Here is a 23,762-nt window from a genome sequence, read left to right on the forward strand (position 1 = left end):
CAGTGGAAGGTATCTGCCCTAGCCTACACTAACACTGTAACAATAGTTGTGATCACCTTTCTGGGGAAAGGTTCTTTGAATGCACAGAGCATCACATGTCTGTGATCCTAATTATAAGGACTTAATTACAGCTTCCATGCTTTGCAGATGAAAGGTATCCTTGGGGGCAGACAGTCTTCTGAGAGCGTACTAGGAAGGTTAATTTGCCTCACATTGAGAGCAGCTACACAAATATGACCGCAAGACTACAGAAAGAGATCACAAAAGGCTAAGTGTTTTTTATGTTACATTCAATGGAAAACAATGAAGCCTTTACATGTTTCAATGAACTATTTAATGTCATACATAAAATGTATTGAGAACAAATCAAAGAAAAAAAAATCTATTTTATGAAAGAGGTTTCTCTGTCTTTCTGCTTCTTAGCTCATAAAACTAATGTTTTTTTCTCTCTCCCATCCCTAAAACAATGTATATAGGAATATAATAAAGTTGTATAATGTTAAAGTATTAAAATAGGAAAACTAATCCTCATGGAATAAATCTCAAGAGTAACAAAATAAAGATTTGGTCATTTTAAACATAATGCCTCAGAATGTGATGGGAGGAGATCTGGGTATGTGTTTGAGTGAGTGTGTGACTGTCACATGTTCAGCAGCTTTTGGGTATTAAAAAAGAAATAAAAATAACATGTCACTTAGACACATGCAAATAATTAGCAATGCAAATTTGAACAGCTTCATACATGTACTGAACTAGCCTTTGGATCAAACCTCAAAGTGACATAACCACCACCATAGATAGCTGCAACGCTCACAAGTTCAACTGCTACAGCACTTATATTTATTGGATCATTGTAACATTGTATCATTGTAAGTCAGAGGCAGAATCTGTTGGACGTTCTTTACTGACGGTAGAACTGGAACAGCTCTCCGTGATGCACTGAGCAGCCTTAAATGCTACCATGTTGAAACAGCCTGATCACTGACAGACATGAAAGCCTAACTGGGTTATCATACCGTAAGTTTGACCTTGTGCGTTCAAATCCAGACTCTTGTCATCTCAGACTTGTAACAATGAAGGGCTGTGGCAAACACTTCACTTCAATTATGATTTTCTTTCAGTCAACCATGTCCTTCATTGCCAATAGTGTAACAAACCAAAGAAATAATAATAAAATCTTGAAATAAATTGAACCAATATATTAATAATAATAATAATAAAAAAAAAAAAAAAAAAACTCACATCATACCTTGAAATACAGTAACATCTTGATATACTGAGGTTTTGGAAACAGTTCTCATTACACATATTCTAGGGTTGAATACTGGCTTGCTCTGAAATGTGGCCCACAGATATAAGAAGGCAACTAGCTTGCTGTCAGGCACTCTGTAGTTGAGACAGGCTGGCAGTCACTAACTGTACTGTGAAACAGTTATGATCACGATCATGATCATGTCAAGCCTGTCTGTGACTGGAGCAGTGGGGGAGAGAGTCCATTAGGGAATGACAGAGTTACGAGTGAACTGCACAAGTTTTCCTTTTTGACCGGTGGCCATTTTGTAACAAAATGGGATCAAGTGCAGGAAGTAGAATGTCATTTTGTAACAGTACGACTGAAACATAAAACAATTTAAAACAAAAAGAAGAAATAAAAGAAATTAAGGACCTATGGTAGCTCTTTGTCCATCAAGTCTTCTTACCCACATCCATACTGTCCCGAGAGGTCTTAATAATGCAATAATTTATTTCTTTGCACACACACAAAAAAGGAATATTTACAAAGACAAACGCTTTCATTCTTCCGAGTCACAGCATGAAGTATGGATAATGTGAGGTAATTTCTGGAATTTTCTTTTTTTTCCTTCATTAGACTCTAAAAGAAGCAGAAACACTAAAGTAGAAAAAGATGGGAAAACAGGACTCATTTCATTTCATTTGATCATGTTGTTTTCTTGAAACAGTACTGGTAGACGTACCAAAACTCCAAAAGATACTCTCTTCGAAGTATGCTATGTATACGCTTTCCATTCCTCACTCCCCTGACCCCCACCCCCCCTAAAAAAGTTGCTCTGACACCACAACCTCATTCTCTTCCAACCCAGGAAAGACCCCAGAGAGCAGAGGACTGTTGTCAGTTGCTTGCTTGTTTAATTTTTTTTCAGTTTGTCCATGTGATAGGCAGCTCATTTTTTCCCCCTCAAGATGCTTTCAGCTCTCCTCATTCACATCACAAAAGTCTTCCTTCCTCTCTTCCTCCTCATGTTCATTTACCAAAGTTGCCAAAGTTTGCGAAGGCATCTTGTTTGGGTGGCACCATGCCGGGAGTCATGCCCTGGCCCATGCCCATCACCGGCATGCCAACAGCGCCTCCAGGCAGGCCCACCCCAGCAGGGGCAGTCATGCCCATGTTCATGCCAAGCATTCCCTGATTGAGGGGCACGCCCCCGACTCCCATACCCCCGACACCCATCGTACCCGTTGCCATGGCTGGGGGGGGTATCGCCATGCCCATTTGCCCACCCGATACCATCATGGGTCCCAGGGGTGGTCTGGGGGCACCTGTAGCAGCTGCTGGTGGGGAGTTAAGGTTCATGCCGGCAAAATTCTGAGCCATCATGTTTAGAGGAGGTTGGATACCTGTAACTGGTCCTGAAGAAAAACAAAACAAAATAATAATAATAATTATTATTATTATTATTGTCCAAAGACACACAAAATGATAACATGCCACAAAATAATGACTCTTTATGATTTTTTTGAGCTGCTCAAAATCAGAACTCCTTCATAAACTAGTCAGGACACATTTCAGAGCACATTAAGTCTAAGTGACTTAGAGTCTATGCAAGGGTGTGTATGAGCTAGGAAACCCCTTCTGAGGAAGTAAATAGCGCCACAAGCCACCTACCCTGCTGCTGGATCATGGTGTTGAGCGTGGGCTGGGAGGGCTTGGGCGGCTGCATACCGGCCGACAGGAAGTCCAGGCTGATGTTGACGCTGGGGTCGGACCACGTGGCGGGGAGGGAGCCCTTCGCCCCTGGTTTCTGCATACCCATCTGCTGTGGCATCATGTGACCCCCTAAACTGTGCATAGGACCTCCCAATGTCTGTGTGTGGAAAAGGAGATGATCAACATCAGAGCGAAATAAAGTCAGAACCATCACTGAGGTATGCATTCTAATCAAGTGGACATTTTTGGCGTTTTCATGACTAGGCAGGAGAAATTACATAGGAGCAAGGACACAACAATAAAGACAATGCAATATGTTCTTTATCAAGATATAGACCTATGGTTAGGGCTGCTTTTAGTGCTATTAAGCTGGGCTTCAGGTATTTATGGCAGCAAAGAAGCTCTACACCATTATACAGCTGGTCATTACTGTTCAAAAACTCTCCATTTATAATACAGCCAAAACCTGACCACTTGATGGCAACCATGGCAGTATTTTATTACTCCAGTTGAACTCCATGCTCATGCGGTCAGAGGAGTTAAGGAAGAGACATGAGAAAGGGCGTGACCGTCCACAGCCGTCCAAGAGACCGCACCTGAGACCGTGACATGGGCATGCCCTGGTTGGCACACATGTTGAAGCTCAGGCTCTGCGAGCCGCTGAGGGTGGCGTGGTTGGGCCCCATCAGGTCAAAGAGGTCGGCCGAGGGGGGCTGGGCAGAGGAGAGGGGCAGCTGAGTCGGGGCAGCCTGGACGTCGCCGAAGAGGTCGGTCACTGCTGGAGGCACGGCCGACGCGGCAGCGGCGGAGGCAGGCGGGCTGGTGGTGGGGAAGGCATTCCACTCGCCAAACTCTCCGTTACCACCGGGGGCTGGAGGGACACAAACAATTTCAGTCACGGTGTGAACATTTCCTGTTACACATTTAACACATTCTATGTTAAAGAAGACATCTTGCATAAAGTACCCATATGTTCATGCCATCACCATGCTAAATTAGACGTATTAAAGGAGCAGTTACGCAAATTTAATCTAATGCACATTTTGTCAAATTTAGTGAAACACTGTCCGATGTTATTACTATGTGTCAAAATAAGCCTAGTGTTTGGACACTGCCCTTCCTCTGTAAATGAGAAGCCATCTTAGTGGCTCAGCCGGCACTATCAACAGGAGTGCAACAGGGAGTTTTGTCGTTTGATTAATTGGTTGTTGAGTTTAAACATCAATGGCCTTTCATTAGAATCTTAGACTGCATTCTGAAGAATATGGCTTAGGTAACCATCAAAATATAAAATAAAACAGTATTCTAGTAGAACCTATTGTTCATAATTCCTACAAAAAATATGTTTTGCTAGTGATCCTAAGTTCACATCTTAAAATATTACATCACAACTGAACAGAAATTTGTTCAAGCATATGACTTCTACACTTTGTAGCCAGGTTCTGCTGCCTGGGACATTGCTATGGTCAGGAGAGGTGGACATTGTACTTGGTAGTGGTGGTGTTTTTTCCCCTCCAGAGAGCATTTTTGTTTCCAGGTTGTTCTTGAGTGAGATGTAGGTGTATGCATGTGTATGCATGAGCGTGTCTTTTTCCTTTTGATGGGGGAGTGGGGTCAAGCCATCCACCCTGAGGGAGGTGACCGCATGCACAGCCCACATCTGATTGGATCTGACATCACATAGCACTAATGTTGACATTCAGGTCTATCTCCCTCAAACACATACCAACAAACACCACACACACACACACACACACACACACACACACACACTTATACATGCAGCACATAATCATAGCACACTCCGCTTTCACAGTGCAGTGACATTAGTTGACCCTTCTGCAGGTATGTGCGTTGTGGTCGGTGTGCATAAGGTAAACTGGCCATCAGGGAGCGACCTCTGGGGAGGAGTGTGGTGAAGGGCGTGGGAGGCCAGGATGGGCCTGGGGATGTGGGCACGGGGTGCGGAGAGGCACGAAGCGTGAGGCCCCGCTCTGACGGATGAGGGAGGACAGGTGTCCATCCGCATCTGCCTCAGAGGCCTGCGGCTCCATCTGGATGACTCCGACCCTAATCAATATTTCAGCGTCCTTCCAGCACGCAAGATGCCCTGGTGTACCCTACACATGGGCTGCTGCGGCTGCTGTTGTACAGCACAGCTTGTGCTTCTGGACCAAAGGCAAATGACTCCCTACAAGGCTGTTGGACATGCCAATATCCTTAGTCTTAATCTTGTTTTCCCATCTTTTCACACATTAAAAACGCACTGTGATTTTTTCATATTACTCTCTGATTGGAATGTTGGGTGGTGAAGTGGAGGTATGGAAATCTGTTGTTTGTGTGTTTGTTTGTGTGTGTGTGTGTGTGTGTGTGTGTGTGCTGGCTCTAATCTAATTTCCCCCAGCAGAGCTGCAGACTTACCAGCTTTGGGAGGGAGGCTGGCGGAGGCGGCTGGGGAGGAGAAATCAGCAAAGCCCCCGATTAGATCTGAACCTCCACCTGCCGAGAGGAAACAGCAGATCAGACAGCAGAGATTAGCCCATGTCTACTCTGCCCACGCTCTCCCTCCCCCACACACACACACACACACACACACACACACACACGTAAATCCCTCTTTCTTTCATACACACTGCATCACCTTCTGTCATATCTCATCGGCACACGCTCTTCCTCACAAACATGCTGTCTGTTGTCTGTTGTCTGCTTCTGCTACACACACACACACACACACACACACACACACACACACACACACTTCTAAAAGGCAGAGTGTGAAGCTGATGGGTGAAGACAGTGGCAGGATGGGGAGGACACAACACCATGTGTGCAGCGTGGCCCCGTGGGCTCTGCACCTCCACTCTGTGCACTGCGTTCACCTCACCACTCGTGCGTGCCCGACTCATGCCCACCGCACTGCTTGTTTGTGTGCGTGCCCGACTCATGCCCACCGCACTGCTTGTTTGTGTGCGTGCCCGACTCATGCCCACCGCACTGCCAACGGTCTCCCTTTCTCCTCACACAACTTCCACACACCTCATCTCAAAGAGCTAGGCTACCACTAGCTACCGAAAAGAAGAAGAAGGGGAAAAAAAATCAGATTCATGATGGATTCAAGTAAATTTTTACTTAAAATTACACTTGAGGCAACATGCAGCAGAAAATGCAGCCGTCATTGTTCCAATCTAAGATTATTTCCATCTGGAGCAAAACATGTTTTAGGTCTGAATTTCCAACATCAGTATGACCAGGGGTTTTATGTGAACAATGCTATGTTCCACATAAACTAGAGACAAGAATTTGAATGCAAAATCTGGCCATAGTTTATACATTTTATATATTGTAACACTGAACTAGACTATACTCAGCTCAAAGGTTTGCAATCTGTCTGAAGCACCCAAAGTTCTGCAATCTGTCTGAAATGTTGTGTTCACTCTCTTCCCCCTTTTCTCAAACTGATACTAACTTCCCCCTTTCTCTGTGACTGATACTAACTAGCTATAGCATCTAAGAGAGGCATGGAAATGTTTGGCAACAGTGTGTGCAGATCATCCACTGATGACACATCAGATGACTGGTGATAAATCACGACACCCAGAAAGGCGTTCCACAAATAACCAGTGATGCATGATTAAGCAATATGGCATGAGTCAGAGTGGGGTTGGTAAGATAGCCTTGGCAGTGGTCCGGCCGTGGGCACAAGACCAGAGACCAAGCGCTGCAGGTAACCACAGCAGCGGGTATTTCCTTTTACCAACGCCATGAACTGTCATACTGCTTTATTACAACAGTTCCACTAACAACTAATAAAAGTTATCAAATTGTGTTTTCCATCATGTATACTGATCTTTGTCTACTTATCCTCCATCCCCATAGTGGGAGAACGTTCAAGAAATTGTGTTTTTTTTGTAAAAAAATAAATAAAAATAGAATTTGTCGGATATAGTGTTCACAAAATAAGCATACTATTGAGCCTAAAGGCAGTATACTGCCATAAGGGTATGGTTCTAAAGGCCTGCCATAAGGGTATGGTTCTAAAGGCCTGCCATAAGGGTATGGTTCTGTATGGCACTCCTGCTGTTCTCTGAAGGAGAGCAGCACCAGAGCACTTACCACTGGAAGGTGTCTGGCCTGGGTCCCCCATTAACAGGTCTGCAAGGCCACTGCTTGATTGACTGATGGATGTCTGAGAAAAAGACAAAATGTCAAATGAATAAGAGGAAAGACTTTCAACTGAATTCCGATGGGAAAACACTGGCACACAAAGGTAAACAAAACAAAACCAACAAAAGCCTTGAAGCATTAAATACACAGTACGCTGGCAGAGGTTTGGCTGAATTCGAGCTTGTCAGTGTGTAGCCATAAGGTGGCAGCACAAGCTTAGCTTTTAAAGCACACACTGGCAACTCGCCCCTCACCAGGCATTCCTCAGATCTGGCCAAACATGCACATTTGACAGCTCAATATCTATAAGAGTGTGTGTATATTAGCCAATTCACAACTACGTATTCTTACTCTTTCTATTACTATTACTAGTTGTAATTTTTGTTGGTGCCACTCATCCAAATCCATTGCTAATCCAATGCTTGTCTAGTTCTAGCTGTTGACTGTTGTCCATAGTAGACATGTTGTTATTGTTCTTTGATATAGCTGTACAGCTTACATGTCACTGTGGAACAGCTCTCATTTGTCTCATTACTTCAATGCATAGGAATATCTAGCCTGTTTAACCTTCAGCCTTTTTGCCCATGACTAGTTGACTGTTGCCTACAGCACTGACTAGTGATTTAAAATAGTTAACTAGTGCATATGTATGTGTGTGTTTCAATCTATTTTTGACATACTAGTACTAACATGCATTATTGCATTATTTCAATTACATTTCTTATTCTTTAAACATTTGTGCACTTGCAAAAAATGCAAAAAAAAGACATAACTATACTCATAGTAGTAGGATGTGGTTTGAGCGGCAATGGGTTACCTTTGCGTTGTCTGCGTCTGGACTGCTCTTGTCGCCGGTGTAGTGAGCAGCAGCCCCCAGGTCCACTGTTTTAGAAGGAATGCCACCACGTTTGCGCGCAGAAGTGGTGGCAGCTGTCGTGGCGTCTTCTGCCTGGGTGACTGTACTGCCCTTGTTTGTGACGCCGTCCTCTTCATCCTTGAACTCGGACTTGGAGGGCGGGCCATTTTGCGATACTCTGTCTTCCTCGTTGTCACTGGGGAAAGACAAAAGCTTCAGTTTCACAGAATTTCAGTTGTGAGCTAAAGCGAAGGTGACACTATGCGACTGTTACTTTGCTTTTAAGTCTGATCTATAATCAATCAACTTCACAACTGTCTGCTAGAGATTGCAGAATTTGGCCAGTTGAAGTGAACAGGGACTACGGAAGTCTATGGACACACAAATTCAGGCATGTTTTTGATTTTTTGATCCGATCATCAAGGGAGTAACAAGGTGTATGATGCACTCCAATTCCACTAATGAATGCATCCCATCAGAAAACATCTGGGACTATCAGCCAATAAAAATGTACCTTGTTTTGCCTTGAAATAGGATGCCCATTAGGTTCCTGTGATTGCACAATCACACACTTTTTTGTTGATGATTTAGACTTAATCATCATAGCGAGTGAGGAGGCGGAACATGCCATACTAGTCGTCTCTCACCATGATAATTAAATTTTGATAAAGTCAAAATCATTCTGCCAGTAGGCAATAATTGTCTTTTTAAAACCTGTTCAAATTCTAAAAGTTGTAAAAGACTTCAGTGAGACTACACAAATAAAACATTTTTACTAACAGTAAAAACAATTTACGATTTGATGTGACATTTCAAAGCTTTACTTACAGGTGCTGTGTCATTTCCTTGTTTGGATGCAAAAGAGGATTAACAATTGGAACACACACACACACCTGATTCTATCAGGCGAGTCATCACGGTCTTTCTTGCGGAACTTGTTGATGGTGTCGTCGATGGTGCTGCCTATCTTGTCGCTGATCTCGCCCAGCTTCTCGCTGAAGGGGAAGCCCCCTTTACTCTTGTCCCAGTCCTCCTCCCATTTCCCCTTGGAGTCTCCGTCTAAACTCCGCTCTCCCGCTGGACACAGAACAAGACAGAGACGGAGACACACTCATCACTACGGCCTCTCAGTCGCACACATCACTGACACACTCATCACTATGGCCTCTCAGTTGCACACATCACTGACACACTCATCACTATGGCCTCTCAGTCGCACACATCACTGACACACTCATCACTATGGCCTCTCAGTCGCACACATCACTGACACACTCATGAGACTGAGTGGGAGCAGTTAGAGGGAGCACACTTGGGATGTATGTAAACATGTATTCCTGTTTCTGTTAGCTGCTGCATGCACACATGCATGGATTAGTGTTTTTCTGTAATTTTTTTTTGACTGGTACACTTCATTTCTCAGGGGGGGGAAAAAGAAATTATGAACTTGCATGCCCAAACGTACAGTGATAATGCCCAGACACAACATATAATGTTGCATTTCCATTTTAAACAGAACGTTTGTGCTTTATCCAAATTAAAAATGGGGCAACATCTTCACGAGTCACAAAATCCTAGCGCTTCCTCCTGCCATAAGATCGATCAAGTGAGGCGAAAAATAATCCAATCACGTTTTACTCTCTGTGAAGCTTCAGTCTGAGCACAGGCCTCCAAAGCCTACAGTTGTGCCAATGAAAAGAAAATCAAATTTTGATTGGCAGAGATGATGATTACTAGTAAGGTTGCAAGTAACAATTATTTTCATAATGAATTAATCTGTCAAACATTTTCTGAATTAATTCATTAGTCATTCTCCAATTCCTCGATTTGTCTAAAAAATTACTCAATCTCATTAATCAATTACCAAAATAGTTGGAGATTATCAATTTGATAAATGACAACAATTGATAATGGTTGCACTTCTTATTACTAGATAATAAAACTGTTCCACTGTTCCATTTCTACAAGGGGAGAGGCAAAATACATGATTTGTTTGATATCAGGTGACTGGTAGCAACATTGTGAAGGGTAAAAGGCTCATTCATATCACTGGAGCAGTACATTGCTTTAATTATACTCTTGTGTAGATTGAGGCTAGGCAATAACTTGTAGCAAAGGTAATGCAAAAATGACTGCATTCACAATGACCCTGCTTTCAACCATAAGAAGTGCATGTCTGTGATATTTGAAAAGTCTGTGGTTAAAAACTATAGCCTACTACTAACTACTAAACTACTAACGTTTTCCCAGCTTCATTTTAGTTTCTTTGTTTCGAAGCATGTATTATACAATGCCCATATTTTACTTTGTCCTGCTGAGCTAACATGTTATATTACCTCAGGAACTTACTTTAAAAGATATTAAATTCAACCAACTGAAGTAACACCCCCCACTAATCTCTACGTACTTCAGTTGCCTGTTCTGAAAAGTGTGTGGAAAGAGAAGGGCTACTCTCAGTCAAATCTGAATCATACTGAGCACCACTGACAACTTCTCAATCAGATGCATACAGTGTGCACCCCGCTGTCCTTTTGATGTTGCATCACCAAACATAATTTTTAAAGTGCCACATCACTAATTGACAAACAGCCTCACTACTCTGCCTAATGAAGAGAGATATCGGAGTCCTGAATCAAAGATGTCACATCAGAGAGTCCATATCAACCGTGGGGGGGAAAAAAAAATCAAAAGCTTTCACCGACTGCTAGCAATGCTAATGACATGGCTGGGAGCCTGAGAGTCTGTATGATTAGACACACGATCTCCTGGATCTGAAGAGAACAACAGAGAGATATATATAAAAAATAAAAAAAACAACGGTGCTTTTGTGTGGTAAAAACATGACTGTAAAAAAATATTCCTGGTGATTTAGTAAAGCAAAAGTTATTGCCCTTAGTAAGAAAATAAAGCTAATCAAAGTCATATGCGAGCGAGGGCTTGAGGGAACAGGGGACTATCACCAAAGTGAGAATAAAGAATTCTTCTGAGATGACTGTGCTAGCAAATCCCCTAATGAGCCTTAGATAGAGGGATTACAGAAAGCCGTAGGGAAGGTGTCATTGTTCAATTAATACGTATTGTCATTCACAGAGGGATGGTTCAGAGTGCATTCATCTGTGGCATCACAGTTGGCAAGAGAGTACCTGAAGACTGTATGTAAGCTACAAATAAACTCAATAACATCTTTTTGTTTTGGCAATGGGAGTGGGTATATTGGAGGTTCAACTCTGACCCCAAAATTAAGTCAGCATTATTAGTCTGCTTAATCATGCAATCGCAGAAAATCAGCAAATAAGATGGTAAAAAAAGTCTATAAAATACATGTAAGGCAATGCCTGGCTGTGAATACAAAAATGATAAACACCCACCACACCTACACACAGAGAAACCAATGGATGAGCTGTGCTAATTCCATCAAGCCTACACAAGCAGATGGTTGCAACAATTTCCTTGCATTCAAGCCCCTGCCAAAACACTGACAGAAAGCCACATCTGCCACTGTCACCTACTGTTCCCCCTCCCCACCCCACCCCTCCCCCCTCTAGCGCCCACTCACACTTGAAGCCGCTGCCCATGCTGTCGGAGGAGACGCCGATGTATTTGTCCTTGTTCTTCTTGGCCTTCTTCCTCTCCTCCCGCAGCCGGTCGTCGTCCTGCACAAACTCCACCATCTCCTTCACCTTCTGCCGCACGTTGATGCCCTGGTCCTTCCCATTCTCGTCTGCGGAGGCATAGTCATCGGTTGATAAACAAAAATATATAAATATTTATGAATTATGATCTGTACTGAGTGGTGGCACAAATGAGCTTAGAGCCTGTCAGACACTGGCATAAATCCTCTGGCGTAATTGAATTGTGGTTTTAAAAGTTTTAAAAATCATTTGACATCATTTTAGCAATCCTTCAATATTGTTCAAATGGGAAAATATTCCCTAAGGACAGCCCCATATCCTTTGGTATGGGCCCAGAGACTTGAAACCTGTCTAGGCATATAACTGCACCACAATATCACTCCCTCCTTACTTTCATAGTTAGAGATTTCTTTATTGCATCATATTCCATGTATATGTGCACAGAAATCTCTGTTATGTCTAACTAACCTGCACAGAGGTTCAGCATACCCTATGCTGCCAACAGTCTGCAGCGGCCACCAGCTGTTCATGTGGACTCCATAAGCATGCACTGCACAATGGTATCGATTATCCCGAAGAAATAAACATAAACCAACATGTACTGCACTGGTGCTAAAATGTCACTCATCACTGACTCTTTGGAACTGTGCATACATAAACAATGTGCTGCTGGGGGAAAACGTTGGCCTAGAGAGGACATATTTAGGGTTCCCCACATTCTCTGACTTGACTGTTTGTGCCCAGATCACATAACACAAGATCGGTTCCTCTGGCTGTGACCGATAAATCTGTTCCCTGTATTAACCATCCAACAGGTCTGTGTTTACGCATGTTTAAAACACAGTCCTTGCATGCTTCAACAAGCACCGCACTGGATGAGACGTTTACAAAGTACCAGGCATATGATGAATGCACATGTACATACATGCTCTGCAGCCACTATATAAACACACCCAAACTTAACTGCCGTGTGTTCTCCCACCAACAACCCTCTATGAAACATACTGTTATTACGCAATAAAAACAAGCACTGACAGTAAAGCTGCATTATTCATAAAACCAGCAGCCATCGCAACAGTACAATGTGTCAACAGAATTAATGTTTGAGAAACTGCGATGCTGAGACCCTTGAGTCTACTGGAAATCATCTCAAAATCTACTCGTAAGTCTGAAAGGCAGAAACCAACAGTGGTGGTGAGTGAAATAGGATAGAATGGCTTTTGCACGTAGCAGTGACATTCCTTGCAAAGCAAAACATATGCACTGTTGCATTCCCTGGTCTAAAATCAGGGCCACTATTTTGACAACAATGTGCTCATTGTTGGTGCCCCCCCCCCCCCAATCCCAATCCTCCCCCACCTTTCTTATGCAGCCCTTGCCACTTAATCTACTAAACCCCTCTTCTACTGCACTTTTTACCCCCCCCCCCCCCCCATAAATGCACAAATAGGCTGACACCAGACATAATTTCACTGCATTTCTTACATCCACTAACTATATGCATGTGACAATAAACTTCCTTGTATCCTTGTATGTGGTGGATCCTGTTCATGAATTTTTAATGTCACCATAACCCTTAGCCACTGCAGCGGTTACACCTTTTGAGCGGGAATCTCCCTGTACACTCACCAACAAAGTGGTAGTTTTCCATGGAGCGGAGGTCATATATGTGCTCTCTGGCGCTGGTGACCACTCTCTCAGAGCCGTTTCTGATGAGGTATGCTAGTAGAAGTAAGGCCTGGGGGAGGGGAGAGGAGAGGAGGAAGAGCAAACGGTCATCACAAACCTCAACACAACACCTTTTACAACGAGCGTTTTTTTTCTTCTTTCTTTTTTAAAACAAATACAGATGGGTGATGCTTGAGTAACTGCAAAACCAGCATGAGGTGCATGCTCAATGGGGAATAGGCCCAGTTATTGTCTGTGGGTGCTTACTGCTTAGTATGACACAATGCTGATATAACAAAAGTTAAATGTTCAAATATACATATCAAAGTCAAAGTCAAATATACAAAGGCAAATTCACACATATAATTAGGCCTTACAATACAGCATACTTAAACCCTGCATTAATATTCACATTTTGCAAGGTCTACCTTGTAAACTCTTCTCCAGTTTTTCTTGTTGTCTTTCAGCATTCTGGTCCAGAGCATATTCATAACCTCAGGGAATTGTTCGTACATAAACGTGGCTCTGTAGACAGGAGAGGGAGATTACTAAATCAGACCAATTCTTTTCCACTTTTTTGCCCTAGTTCATGCATTTCACATGTCTAGACCTGAAATAAAAAATAATTTGGACAATATCTGACCGTTTTTGAAATTTGTCAAAAATCTGTCTTTTGTCCTCACCCCGGACCTTATCTGAAAATTTGGCCCACCACACTATGAAATCACTGAAAAGTACAAGAAAAAACACCACAAGCACCCTGGAACTGTTTAACTTCTACATGACCTTTGGAATACAGGATACTTAAAACCCTTCTGTGAAATAAGAATAATAAAGCTCAGGAAATTGCCAGTACATCTTGCATCAGACTAATTCCTCAATACGCCCAGTACTGTATTCTAGAAAGACTTATCATTACTTTGATGATTATAACTATTGTCTACAATATTAACACATCATTTTCAGAATAGATTTTAGACATGTTGGTGTTTTTGTGGCACGAGATGGATTGAGACTCCAGTATCCCTCTCTTCGGTCTACAAGAGAATGCTTCAGCTTCGGAACACTCACTTGGCAATCTCTCCCATGAGCTGTCCGGATGGCCCCCAGGGATCGTCATTAGTGGCTTCACGAACCTTCGACTCGATCTCTGAGTAGTTCATCACCACGTTGGTGCTGGAGAGGCAAAGGGAAGAGGAAGGCGGCCATAAATAAAAAGTGTCAGAACTTAAAGTCAGCTTAGAGAAAGGGAACTGCACATGCCTTAGCCTATCATTCAGCGTTAAGTTCTGATCTCTTTATTTGGCCATGGTGCATGGCTGCGGTGAGAGATGTGCCGAGCCCTGCCCAAACTGGATAATAGCTGGCACCCTTCTCCAATCGTGTTTACCACGGCTTACGGGGCAGGCTGAACACCCCCATCGCCTGAACGTGACTGCCAAAGCCTTAAGTGTGTGCAGCTTTGCTGTGCTGCGCTGCACTGTGTGGAATCTATCGCCAGAGCAATCACGAGGAGATCCAATCACTTCCTGTCTAGGGGTGGATTTCACTCGGCTACTCCAAGCTGTCCGTCAAACGGCAAATGGCAGGAAACAGCTGGAAAGACTTGAGGGAGGTTGTGGAAGGAAACGCAAATGGAGAGACGAAAATGACAACCATTAAATAGACAGAGAGTTGAGAAAAAAAAAGACGGAAAGAGTTGGGGAGCAGCTTTAACATATTAAATGAAACACACATAAACCTAGACACTTGGGCCACTGAAAAAACCTTTTGGCCTGAATGAAAACACTAGATACATTTTTTAAAAATGCAGAGGAAAAAAGCAAAAGAAACAAATGCCACTCAGGCCATGGTGGTGAATAACAGCTCAGACGATGAATGGTGTTATTTTACCGATTCTGTTTTCATAAACTTGGGAAACATACCACTTGAGCCTCTCTCAATTTAGGCCTCATCAGATTACTTTGGCAAGTTGAGAAACTTAAGCCCTTCTGATGAGTGAAGCTGACAAAGATGATGAATGTTCTTACCTAAAACTGAAAAAAAAAAAAAGACTTCAAACGAGTAACATTGGACTAAAAACAAAGAGGGGTGTGGCAGGTCTGAGGCCGATGGTTTCCATCTTAACCAGAACGCAATTCTTAGCTGAGCATGCTGTCGTAAATCAGGGCAACTGTGAGAGAAAGGGCCTTGCTGGGTGTTCAGAGAGAGTGTTTCTGGAATGTACCCCAGAGCGCTTGGGATTCCGATCACATTGCGACATTCACAGCCCCCATCTTACGACTGCCCATGCCTGAGCCAGCACTCTGAGCCACACAATTAACTACACTTCTTCAACACTCAGCAGACACACACACACAGACACACGGGCATTACCTTGGGGCTGTCAAATGTCCCAAATGTGTTGTGTGGTGCTGCCTCTGGTCTATTGCTAGCAGCGATCTAACAGTGACTGATGCACTGAGAACTGGCTGCTATCAAGTCAGACCTATTGACTGGTTTGAGAAGATCAATAGCCTAAATTGCAATTAGCCTGTGCTAACCCCAGTAGCAAGCAATGACTGGTCTTGGAAGACCACCTGTAAAACTAGACGGAAACCAACATATCAGACAGCCTGCAAAATGTCCTTCCATCAAACCCTCAAATAGATGAAGACATTCAGTGATGCTCTAGCAAGCCTGTTTCTCCAACAGCTGTGAGCACTTAGGGCAATCATCGCTAATATAATTTAGAGCAAGACCAGCAATCACACCCTGTACTTTCACTGCTAGTAAATCCCACTGTGTGGCTGGGTGGGAGAGGAAGAGAGAAAGACAGAGATGTCATGAGCAGAAAAGCGATCTTGGAACTTCTGGAAGTCATTACTGAAGATGGGGCTGGGGAGAGCCGATGGTAAATGAGAGATACAGGAATGCGTTGGGTGGTAGGGGAAGGTCAGCACAGGGGTGCTGGCCAGCCCAGTTCTGTATAAGCCTGCTCACAACTTCACAACACCTGCACTGAAGGTGGTGGGTCCTTCGGAGTTGGGATTTCCTGTTCGTCGAGATGGCTAATTGGCGGTTACAAGCCCACTGACTGAGTGAATCTAATTTCTAGAGGCCATGGAAAACGACAGTCATAATGTTAGAACTTGCTGGGGGCAGGGATCAGGCATTAGGCTCAAAAAGCAGGGTCTGCAGCAAACCTTACAAAAAATAGCCCAACTGCAGTTTGTCAATCACCAAAACAGGCAGTACATGCAGAATGCAGTATTTTGGACATGACAAATTTGTATTGCAACTACATTGTACTGATATTTACTGCAAAAATGCTGGACATTTGGACATGAAATTGCATTGTACTGCTTCTGCTTTATAACTGCAGTTGTTTGTCGCAGAACTGCAATTATTGTTTTGGAAAGGGTGCCTGCTTTGTCTACTTGGAGTCTGGATCCAACTACACGGCCATTACATGGCCAATTTTACTTCAGTTCTGCTTCAGCTGTCGAGAAGAACATATAGTGGTTAAAAAAAAAAAGCAGCGCTAGCATTGCCTGCCAATCTAAGGAGCATATTTGCTGTTGTGTACTCAATCTAAGGAGCATATTTGCTGTTGTGTACTCAATCTAAGGAGCATATTTGCTGTTCTGTACTCAATCTAAGGAGCATATTTGCTGTTCTGTACTCAATCTAAGGAGCATATTTGCTGTTCTGTACTCAATCTAAGGAGCATATTTGCTGTTGTGTACTCAATCTAAGGAGCATATTTGCTGTTCTGTACTCAATCTAAGGAGCATATTTGCTGTTGTGTACTCAATCTAAGGAGCATATTTGCTGTTGTGTACTCAATCTAAGGAGCATATTTGCTGTTCTGTACTCCTTCACACTCTGGTATTTGCTCATATTGCTCACGCACACACAAACCACCTCTAACCTTTGGCACGGTAGACAACACTGCCAATGAATGAGGACATAAATCTACTTCATGCAGACAGACCCACAACAGGATATTTCTTGAAGTGCTCAAACAAGCCAGAGGACAATGACAGAGTGACAAAACTAGGCTCCAGATTTCTGACAGCAAGGCAGAAATGTTAGTGTGAAAAAAATAAGTGTGATCGCAATCTATGCCATGTATCATTTTGTCTTTAGTTAGATTTCCCCCCCTGCACTTTCATATTTGAAAGGATAACACAAGCATAACATTTAGGCTAACGTTGCTGAAATGACAACAACTACCCTATGGCCTGTAACAGGTATTTTAAGTGGTCATTCTAGGCTGAACTCATCTGCAACCGGCTCCAGAATCAGAATCCAGAATCCAAGGTCATAATGACCCTGAAGGAGGATCCTGACAACCTGGGCTCTGTTCACCACACAGATGGTCATCCACCTCAGCTGATAAAAAGCGCTCCAGCTCCAACCCTTGCAAGCCCAACGGGTCTAAGGTTCCTTCCTGCCCCAATATGGAGGCAGATGGTTGGGCAGTATGCTTGAGTGACTCAAGACATCACAAAATGCTCAAAGACATTTCAGAATTATTGTGTGAGGTGTGAGTGAAAACAAGGAAAAACAGGCAAATGCTTGTCCAGACTTGGGCTAATCTTGGCCAAACCAACCAAAACCAAAATCACATGCTGAGTAAGCAACCACTGTAAATGTAGCAGCCAGTCTGGATTGTATCGGTTCAAAGATCAAGTTAAACAGCCAATAATGCCCTACTCACGGTCCCAGAAAATCTCAAGGTATAGGCCCTACCCGCACACTGCTCCACATAACGTGTTTTGTATGTGTATGTTTCACATACAATCTAAAAGTAGAAGTGAAGTGTAAAAATACGCATTTGTCTACTTTTAACAACGTGCGCAAAGCATGCTGGTTTATGATTCTATTGGAATTATATCACCAACAACAGACAGACATCAGATGGTAAAAACGCTTCAAAAACTGTAAATTCCCAGCAAGTTACCATAGTTGCAAGTGCCTTTAGACTCAGGTGAAACATTAAGGTATCCAGAAAACTCAAATGAAAACAAAATCTTTCTTAAGAGGACATTATAAATTGCTTGGAGTCCTAGGGACACCAGACAAGTCATGCACTGCTGTACCACTTCATTTTTCACACCTTGGTTTCAGTTGACTGGACACTGCCGTTTCCTCCCTTAATTGGTAGCTCTGCTGTCAATACACCCACTTGCTGACTTGACAGCGTTCATTATTTTGTAATTAGCCTAACTCTGTATGTGGCAGGATGTAAACAACATCCAAAAGGAGTTAAACATACTGTTCCCACAGTGGGCCCCCATATCTTCTGGTGTGTCAGTCTGCCAGTCTGAAGGACCATATCTGGACCTAAACCAGTGCCAGCGCTTCAACAGATTTTATTAGTAGAAACAGAGAAGACAGACCGGCAGGAAAAGAGAGAGAGAGAGAGAGAGAGAGAGAGAGAGAGAGAGAGAGAGAGAGAGAGAGCACACAGAGAAAGAGGTCAAGCGGCACAGCGCAAAGCAGGACCAACATTACAGGCAAAAAACTGCAGCACAATGAATAATGAATGGATGGTTATAAAGAAAGAGACCAGCCAGCACATCAGTGATGCCAAAGCAAACACACACGAGACGACCAAGTATGAAAATAAGGAATAAGCATCCTACTGGAATAATCTATGAGTGACAGAGTTAAGTGCCACATGCTGCTGAGGAAGAGGGGCACAAAAACACACTATCCTCGACCGTGCAATAAGCCCTTATCTTGTCTTTTCTTCTCCCTTTCCAGTAATACTCCTGCTCGCCTCAATCCCATACTGAATGAGGATGGGCCTAGTTAAGCATTCACCAATGCCATGCAGGCCTTTTGAAAACTCAGGAGCCCTTCTTGAAAGATCTCAGGGGCATTGGCTTCTCCAAAAAAAAAGAAATAAAAGAACCTTATAGTACCTAAAGCAAGAGTCTAGGGCAGCAACTTTCAGATGGCAATGAAAAGTATTTCGCTGATACAGGTATCAATAGGAAGCTATGGCAAGGGCCTCAGAAGCCGCGAGGAAAGAGGCATGTGACATTCGCCACCACAAAGCGAGCGAGAGTTTGTGTGTAGCTGTGGACGCTAGCTGGGGAAAAAGAAATCCCCCCTTGGGGAAGGGAAACGAGACTTTGTGGCGCATTGTAAAAGCAGCCGCTCTGTGTTGCGCCAGCTACTGCGGCGCTCCGCTGGTTGGCGCTCACGCCGAGTTGCATTTGAGCTGCTGCAGTGCTGTGTTAGAAGTGGCACCGTGTTCCAAGTGCTCCTGTCCTCAAAAGCCCAAAAGGATAGTGGTGGCTCAGGGGACACAGTCGGGGGGGAAATCCATCTCGGTCCTCTTGACTGCACACAGACTGCTGTCGCTCAATTACCCCGCTCCCTTTTAATTGGGCCTGAGGTAGCCTTCAGTAAAAAACTATTGACTGGACTGGAAGAATAGCACAGAGGCAATTTACAAAAACAAACTACATGTCTAATAAACAAGGTAGATACTCTGAAGTGAGTCTAGCAAAACTGTATCAAAATTCCAAACTAAACACTACACGCACATGTCAAAAAAAAATATCACCTGGAGATTCTGTCAAATTCAAAACATCAATGATCCATTCTTGTTTGTTAATGCAGCAGAGAGTTCCCCTCCATGTTGTAGCACGGATGTAAATACACTAAAACACAGCATAGGCCTCCCTGAAGTTAAGCATTATGGGCAGGTTTGTCAATATACGCCTGATCACGAAAGTCTGATATGAAACAATCACATGAGCTCCTATAGGCTACAATTTAAATCCAAGCCTATTTACAGTAACTTGGTTGGCCTCAATGTCGTTGACACGGTCCCATTTGGTCATAGTTTAACCTGTCAAATGTGTGTCCAGACAAACGTGCGCTCTGCACACACCTAAAAAGAATGCTTTCGAAGATGGCTATCTATGGGTAGACCCCAGAGTTGCAAACATTTCCACAAGAGGAAAAGATTAATGGGGACATTTGCGCATTTTAGTGGCCTTTTCAATACTGTATCACCTGTCTGTGTAGGGGAATGTTATGAGCCTCGTTTCCATGGCATTCACATGTTTTACCTTATGTCAGCGATGCTGATAATAGAACAAAGACACTGTTGATTCAGCAAAAATGTCTTATCATTAGTTGACCAATGAATAGAAACTGACAATGCCCTTTGCTACTGTGCGTCCTTCTTTACCAACTCAGGTGCTTCGGAAACAATGTTAATTTAAAACCCCAGGCTGTTCCATCTAAGAGCAGTGGGAGGCTTGTACCCATGTAACTTGATATGCCAGTGTGTTAATGAAAATCCAGCGCATGGAGTACAAATGGGAAAAGTCTGCATGACTAGGCATTTGTTTATTTGCGTCTACTTTACGTTCCTGAGGAAACTGCAACCATTCTTTTTACATAGAACTGGTCAGTACTGTTCTGACCTGACCTACAGAGAGGCAAAGAGCCTCACAGGCTGGTGAAGACCAGCTGTATTGATGGCACCCGCCATTCAGCCTCACTCATGCGTGCTACCAGCCACAGCTTCCATTACCATCACCTGACTCCAGGCTTGGTCTGGGCCGAATGGTGGTACACGTGTGCGAGAGGGAGATGGAGGGAGAGAGGTTATGGAACTGCCAAAAACGTGTAGCACAGCAAGGCCATTTCTATCAACAAGAAATGTTCATGCAAAGATTAAAATTACAGTTACTGCTTGCACAACCATTTATTATTACTATGTTGACAGAAAACTGTTCAATAAGACCACAGGACGTTCAGACATACTTTTGTTGGACTCATTGAGTCGGTAGCAAATGTGTTGATGAAGGACAGTGTCCATTCCATAACCTGGCAATATTGTACTCACAAAACAAACTGTAACTAATTCATATACAGAGTCAATGATTGTGTGTGGGCTAAAGAGTGTGTGCAAGGATTGTTGAGACAGAGCTGTTTTCTCCATCAGGTCTCAAGAGGGTTTAACCTTTGAACCTTTCCCTCAACAAGCATGGCTTTGTTTAAGCTCAGGGGGGTCATGCTGAGGGAGTGACCACAGAGGCCCATTTACTGTAGAGAATGGTGAAAAGACGCTTGGGAAACTTGCCTGATCAGGTAGGCCCGCTCACACCTACTCACACCTGAGCTATTCAGCTCAAGCATTTTTCTCCACTTCTCCTCATTTTGATGCATATGAAGTCTGGAGTTTCGATTGCTTACCACACCCTATTATCGTTTATGACTGGTTGATCCATGGGGAATGATATAACATTGGAAGGTCACCACCAGAACCAGCCATACTACAACAAATTTGCCAATACATGCCTTAATGTGGGAGATCAAACAACTGGAACAAGCTTTCAGTTGTATCACACATGAATCCAATCTCTCACACACCATATCATATTTGATGTTTTCAAATCGACTGTATACAAGTTGGTTCGTTTAGGTTTACGAATTACCAAAGATCACAACAGGCCAAATCAAGTCAAAGGATAAAGCAAAACCCATTGCTTCAACCGAAGTTTCATCCTACAGTACCATCACAGATAGACCCGGTGCATTTAATACTAACGCATTTCCTGAGGGAACAGTCGTTAATGTCAAATGTATACAAAAATAAGGTTAGCGTTATTGAATACATGTATCTACTTGTCATGCATGTAATTTGGGAACTAAGGGTAACGTTAACGTTACTTAACGTAATGCATGTGCTGCTTCCAAGTCATTGGGAACAGGATCGACTAGCTTACAGTAATCCTTGTAAACAAAACAGTGTGTTTGATGGCGTTACTTAGCTAGAATATGAAATAAAACAATGATAGCTAACGTCAATTAAATAATAACAATGACTTTAATGAATGACAAAATGTGTCGCCACTTCCAGTTTTTTCGTTTTCCATCTAGCTAGCCAACATTAATTGCTAGTTAGCAAACTACACGAGGATCATTTGTAAAGAAATACCAAAACATTTCGACAGTTTTTGACAGCTGTAATGGTTTAGGTTTCGGCGCATAAAGCTTGCTTAGCCTTTGAAGTTAAGCAATTATGATGAGTTTATTTGCCAGCAAGCTTTGCTTAGCTACCGACTTAGCTAGCCAGCTAACAATAACAAGGGCCTCAACATGTTGATGGCTAGCTTACGACTCAGAGGGCAAACAGGACTGTCGCAGTCATACGATATATACTTTATTTTAACCATTAAACTAATTGCAACATGAAACACAATACAATATAAATATGAATAACGTTATGTTTAGCCTGGGCGAAAGGCTAGTTGGATAAGCTAACACTTCTTATCATTCGGGGATAGAAATAGTGACAGGTAACATTAACGGTAGGGCTTATTCAGTGGATATATCCAGATAGAATTGTTGTGCAAACGGTACTGAAAACCAGAACTCGTGGTGGAAAGACGCGTCAGGAAAGCTTCATATATGTAGCATTTCGTTTCAGTGTCTATTTTGTACATATTAAAGGCTGTCATAGAAACCTCTGTCGGCTAGCAAGCTAGCCATCAGCTGAGCCCATAGTGTGACGTCACGTGCGGGCTACGTGTTTCCCTTGTCTAGATAAGTAGCCTTTAACTACGGGCCTTGCTAACAAACGGTAAAAAGAAAACAGAACGCATACTTACGCTTTATCAACCAGCTCCCTGACTTTCCACATATTCAGCATCCTCTCACTGTAACTGGGGCTCTCCGCCTCAATATCTCGTCGTCCTTTTCTGTAATGCCCACCGATGGACTTGGATTTCTGTTACCGACAACCCCAACCCCTTCTGCCTCTCCAGTGCTGATAGCGGTAGCGGCGGGGCCGGATAACTTCAGTTACTACGACAACATTCTACGTACGTCATATCCCAGCGCCTACGGTTTAGCTCACCCCCATGGCAGAAAATGTAGTTCTTTTATAAGTAAATAGACAGAGACAGAGTAATTAAATTGTTGGTCTGTCTGTGTTGAAATACCAGGGTGAATAATGCAATGTTGTTGGTGCATATCGAAGTAGTGGCATATGTTTTGGTGCATTTACCAATGCGTTGCCATTCCTTGGCATCAAGGACTGAACCCCTCTCAACCGAAGACTTTTAAAAACCAACATCACCCCCTACAAGTTCACCATCTGACTAGGCTGTTGGCCATGCATGACCCATCAATCAAATTCACTGAAATCGCCAACCTGTTGTAACCTAACATAGCCTAACAAATCCAATAGGCTAAGGATTTGTTGACACCATAGGATTAGCTTGAAGTGACACAGGGCCACTAGCAAAACTTAGACTTCATCATAATCTTTTTTTCAACAGTTTGTAGCCTAGCCCAGAGCCATATCTCTCTATGGCTCTGGCCTAGCCTATATCCTTAGGAAACATAGCCTCTTGTTATAACCTGGGCAGGGGTCTCAAACTCAAATGAGCTGAGGGCCACTTCTGCCAATGTCATCTGATTGGAGGGCCACGTCAGTGTTAAAGGAATTATCCGGAGTAAAATGCACTTTAGA

The 23,762-nt window shown here is 43.2% G+C and overlaps 1 protein-coding gene across 1 annotated transcript; it reads right to left on the minus strand.

Moving 5' to 3' along the window:
- clint1b (clathrin interactor 1b) lies at positions 1 to 23,066 on the minus strand. Its single transcript, XM_076273714.1, has 12 exons — positions 22,897 to 23,066; positions 14,339 to 14,443; positions 13,696 to 13,792; positions 13,229 to 13,337; positions 11,524 to 11,688; positions 8,861 to 9,044; positions 7,929 to 8,163; positions 7,061 to 7,133; positions 5,369 to 5,446; positions 3,544 to 3,818; positions 2,906 to 3,104; positions 1 to 2,649 (listed from the first exon to the last, which is right to left on the minus strand). Exons 1-12 carry the CDS (start codon positions 22,935 to 22,937, stop codon positions 2,264 to 2,266), a joined length of 1,947 nt encoding a protein of 648 aa, XP_076129829.1. The 5' UTR covers positions 22,938 to 23,066; the 3' UTR covers positions 1 to 2,263.
- Between the last annotated feature and the right edge of the window lie 696 nt (positions 23,067 to 23,762).

Source organism: Alosa pseudoharengus, unplaced genomic scaffold (assembly GCF_046254945.1).
Source record: "Alosa pseudoharengus isolate Yale_2024_CS ecotype anadromous, Long Island Sound unplaced genomic scaffold, YU_APseudo_1.1 YU_APseudo_1.1_scf_8, whole genome shotgun sequence".
NCBI lineage: Eukaryota > Metazoa > Chordata > Actinopteri > Clupeiformes > Clupeidae > Alosa > Alosa pseudoharengus.

What these genes read in the sequence shown, in the direction of transcription:
- clint1b (XM_076273714.1), bottom strand. Translation starts at nt 22,937, where the DNA reads ATGCTGAATATGTGGAAAGTCAGGGAGCTGGTTGATAAAGC. An exon ending in AGGGAGCTGGTTGATAAAGC is followed by an intron (nt 14,444 to 22,896) that starts GTAAGTATGCGT and finishes TTGCCTCTCCAG; the next exon opens with CACCAACGTGGTGATGAACT. An exon ending in ACTGGAGAAGAGTTTACAAG is followed by an intron (nt 13,338 to 13,695) that starts GTAGACCTTGCA and finishes CCCCTCCCCCAG; the next exon opens with GCCTTACTTCTACTAGCATA.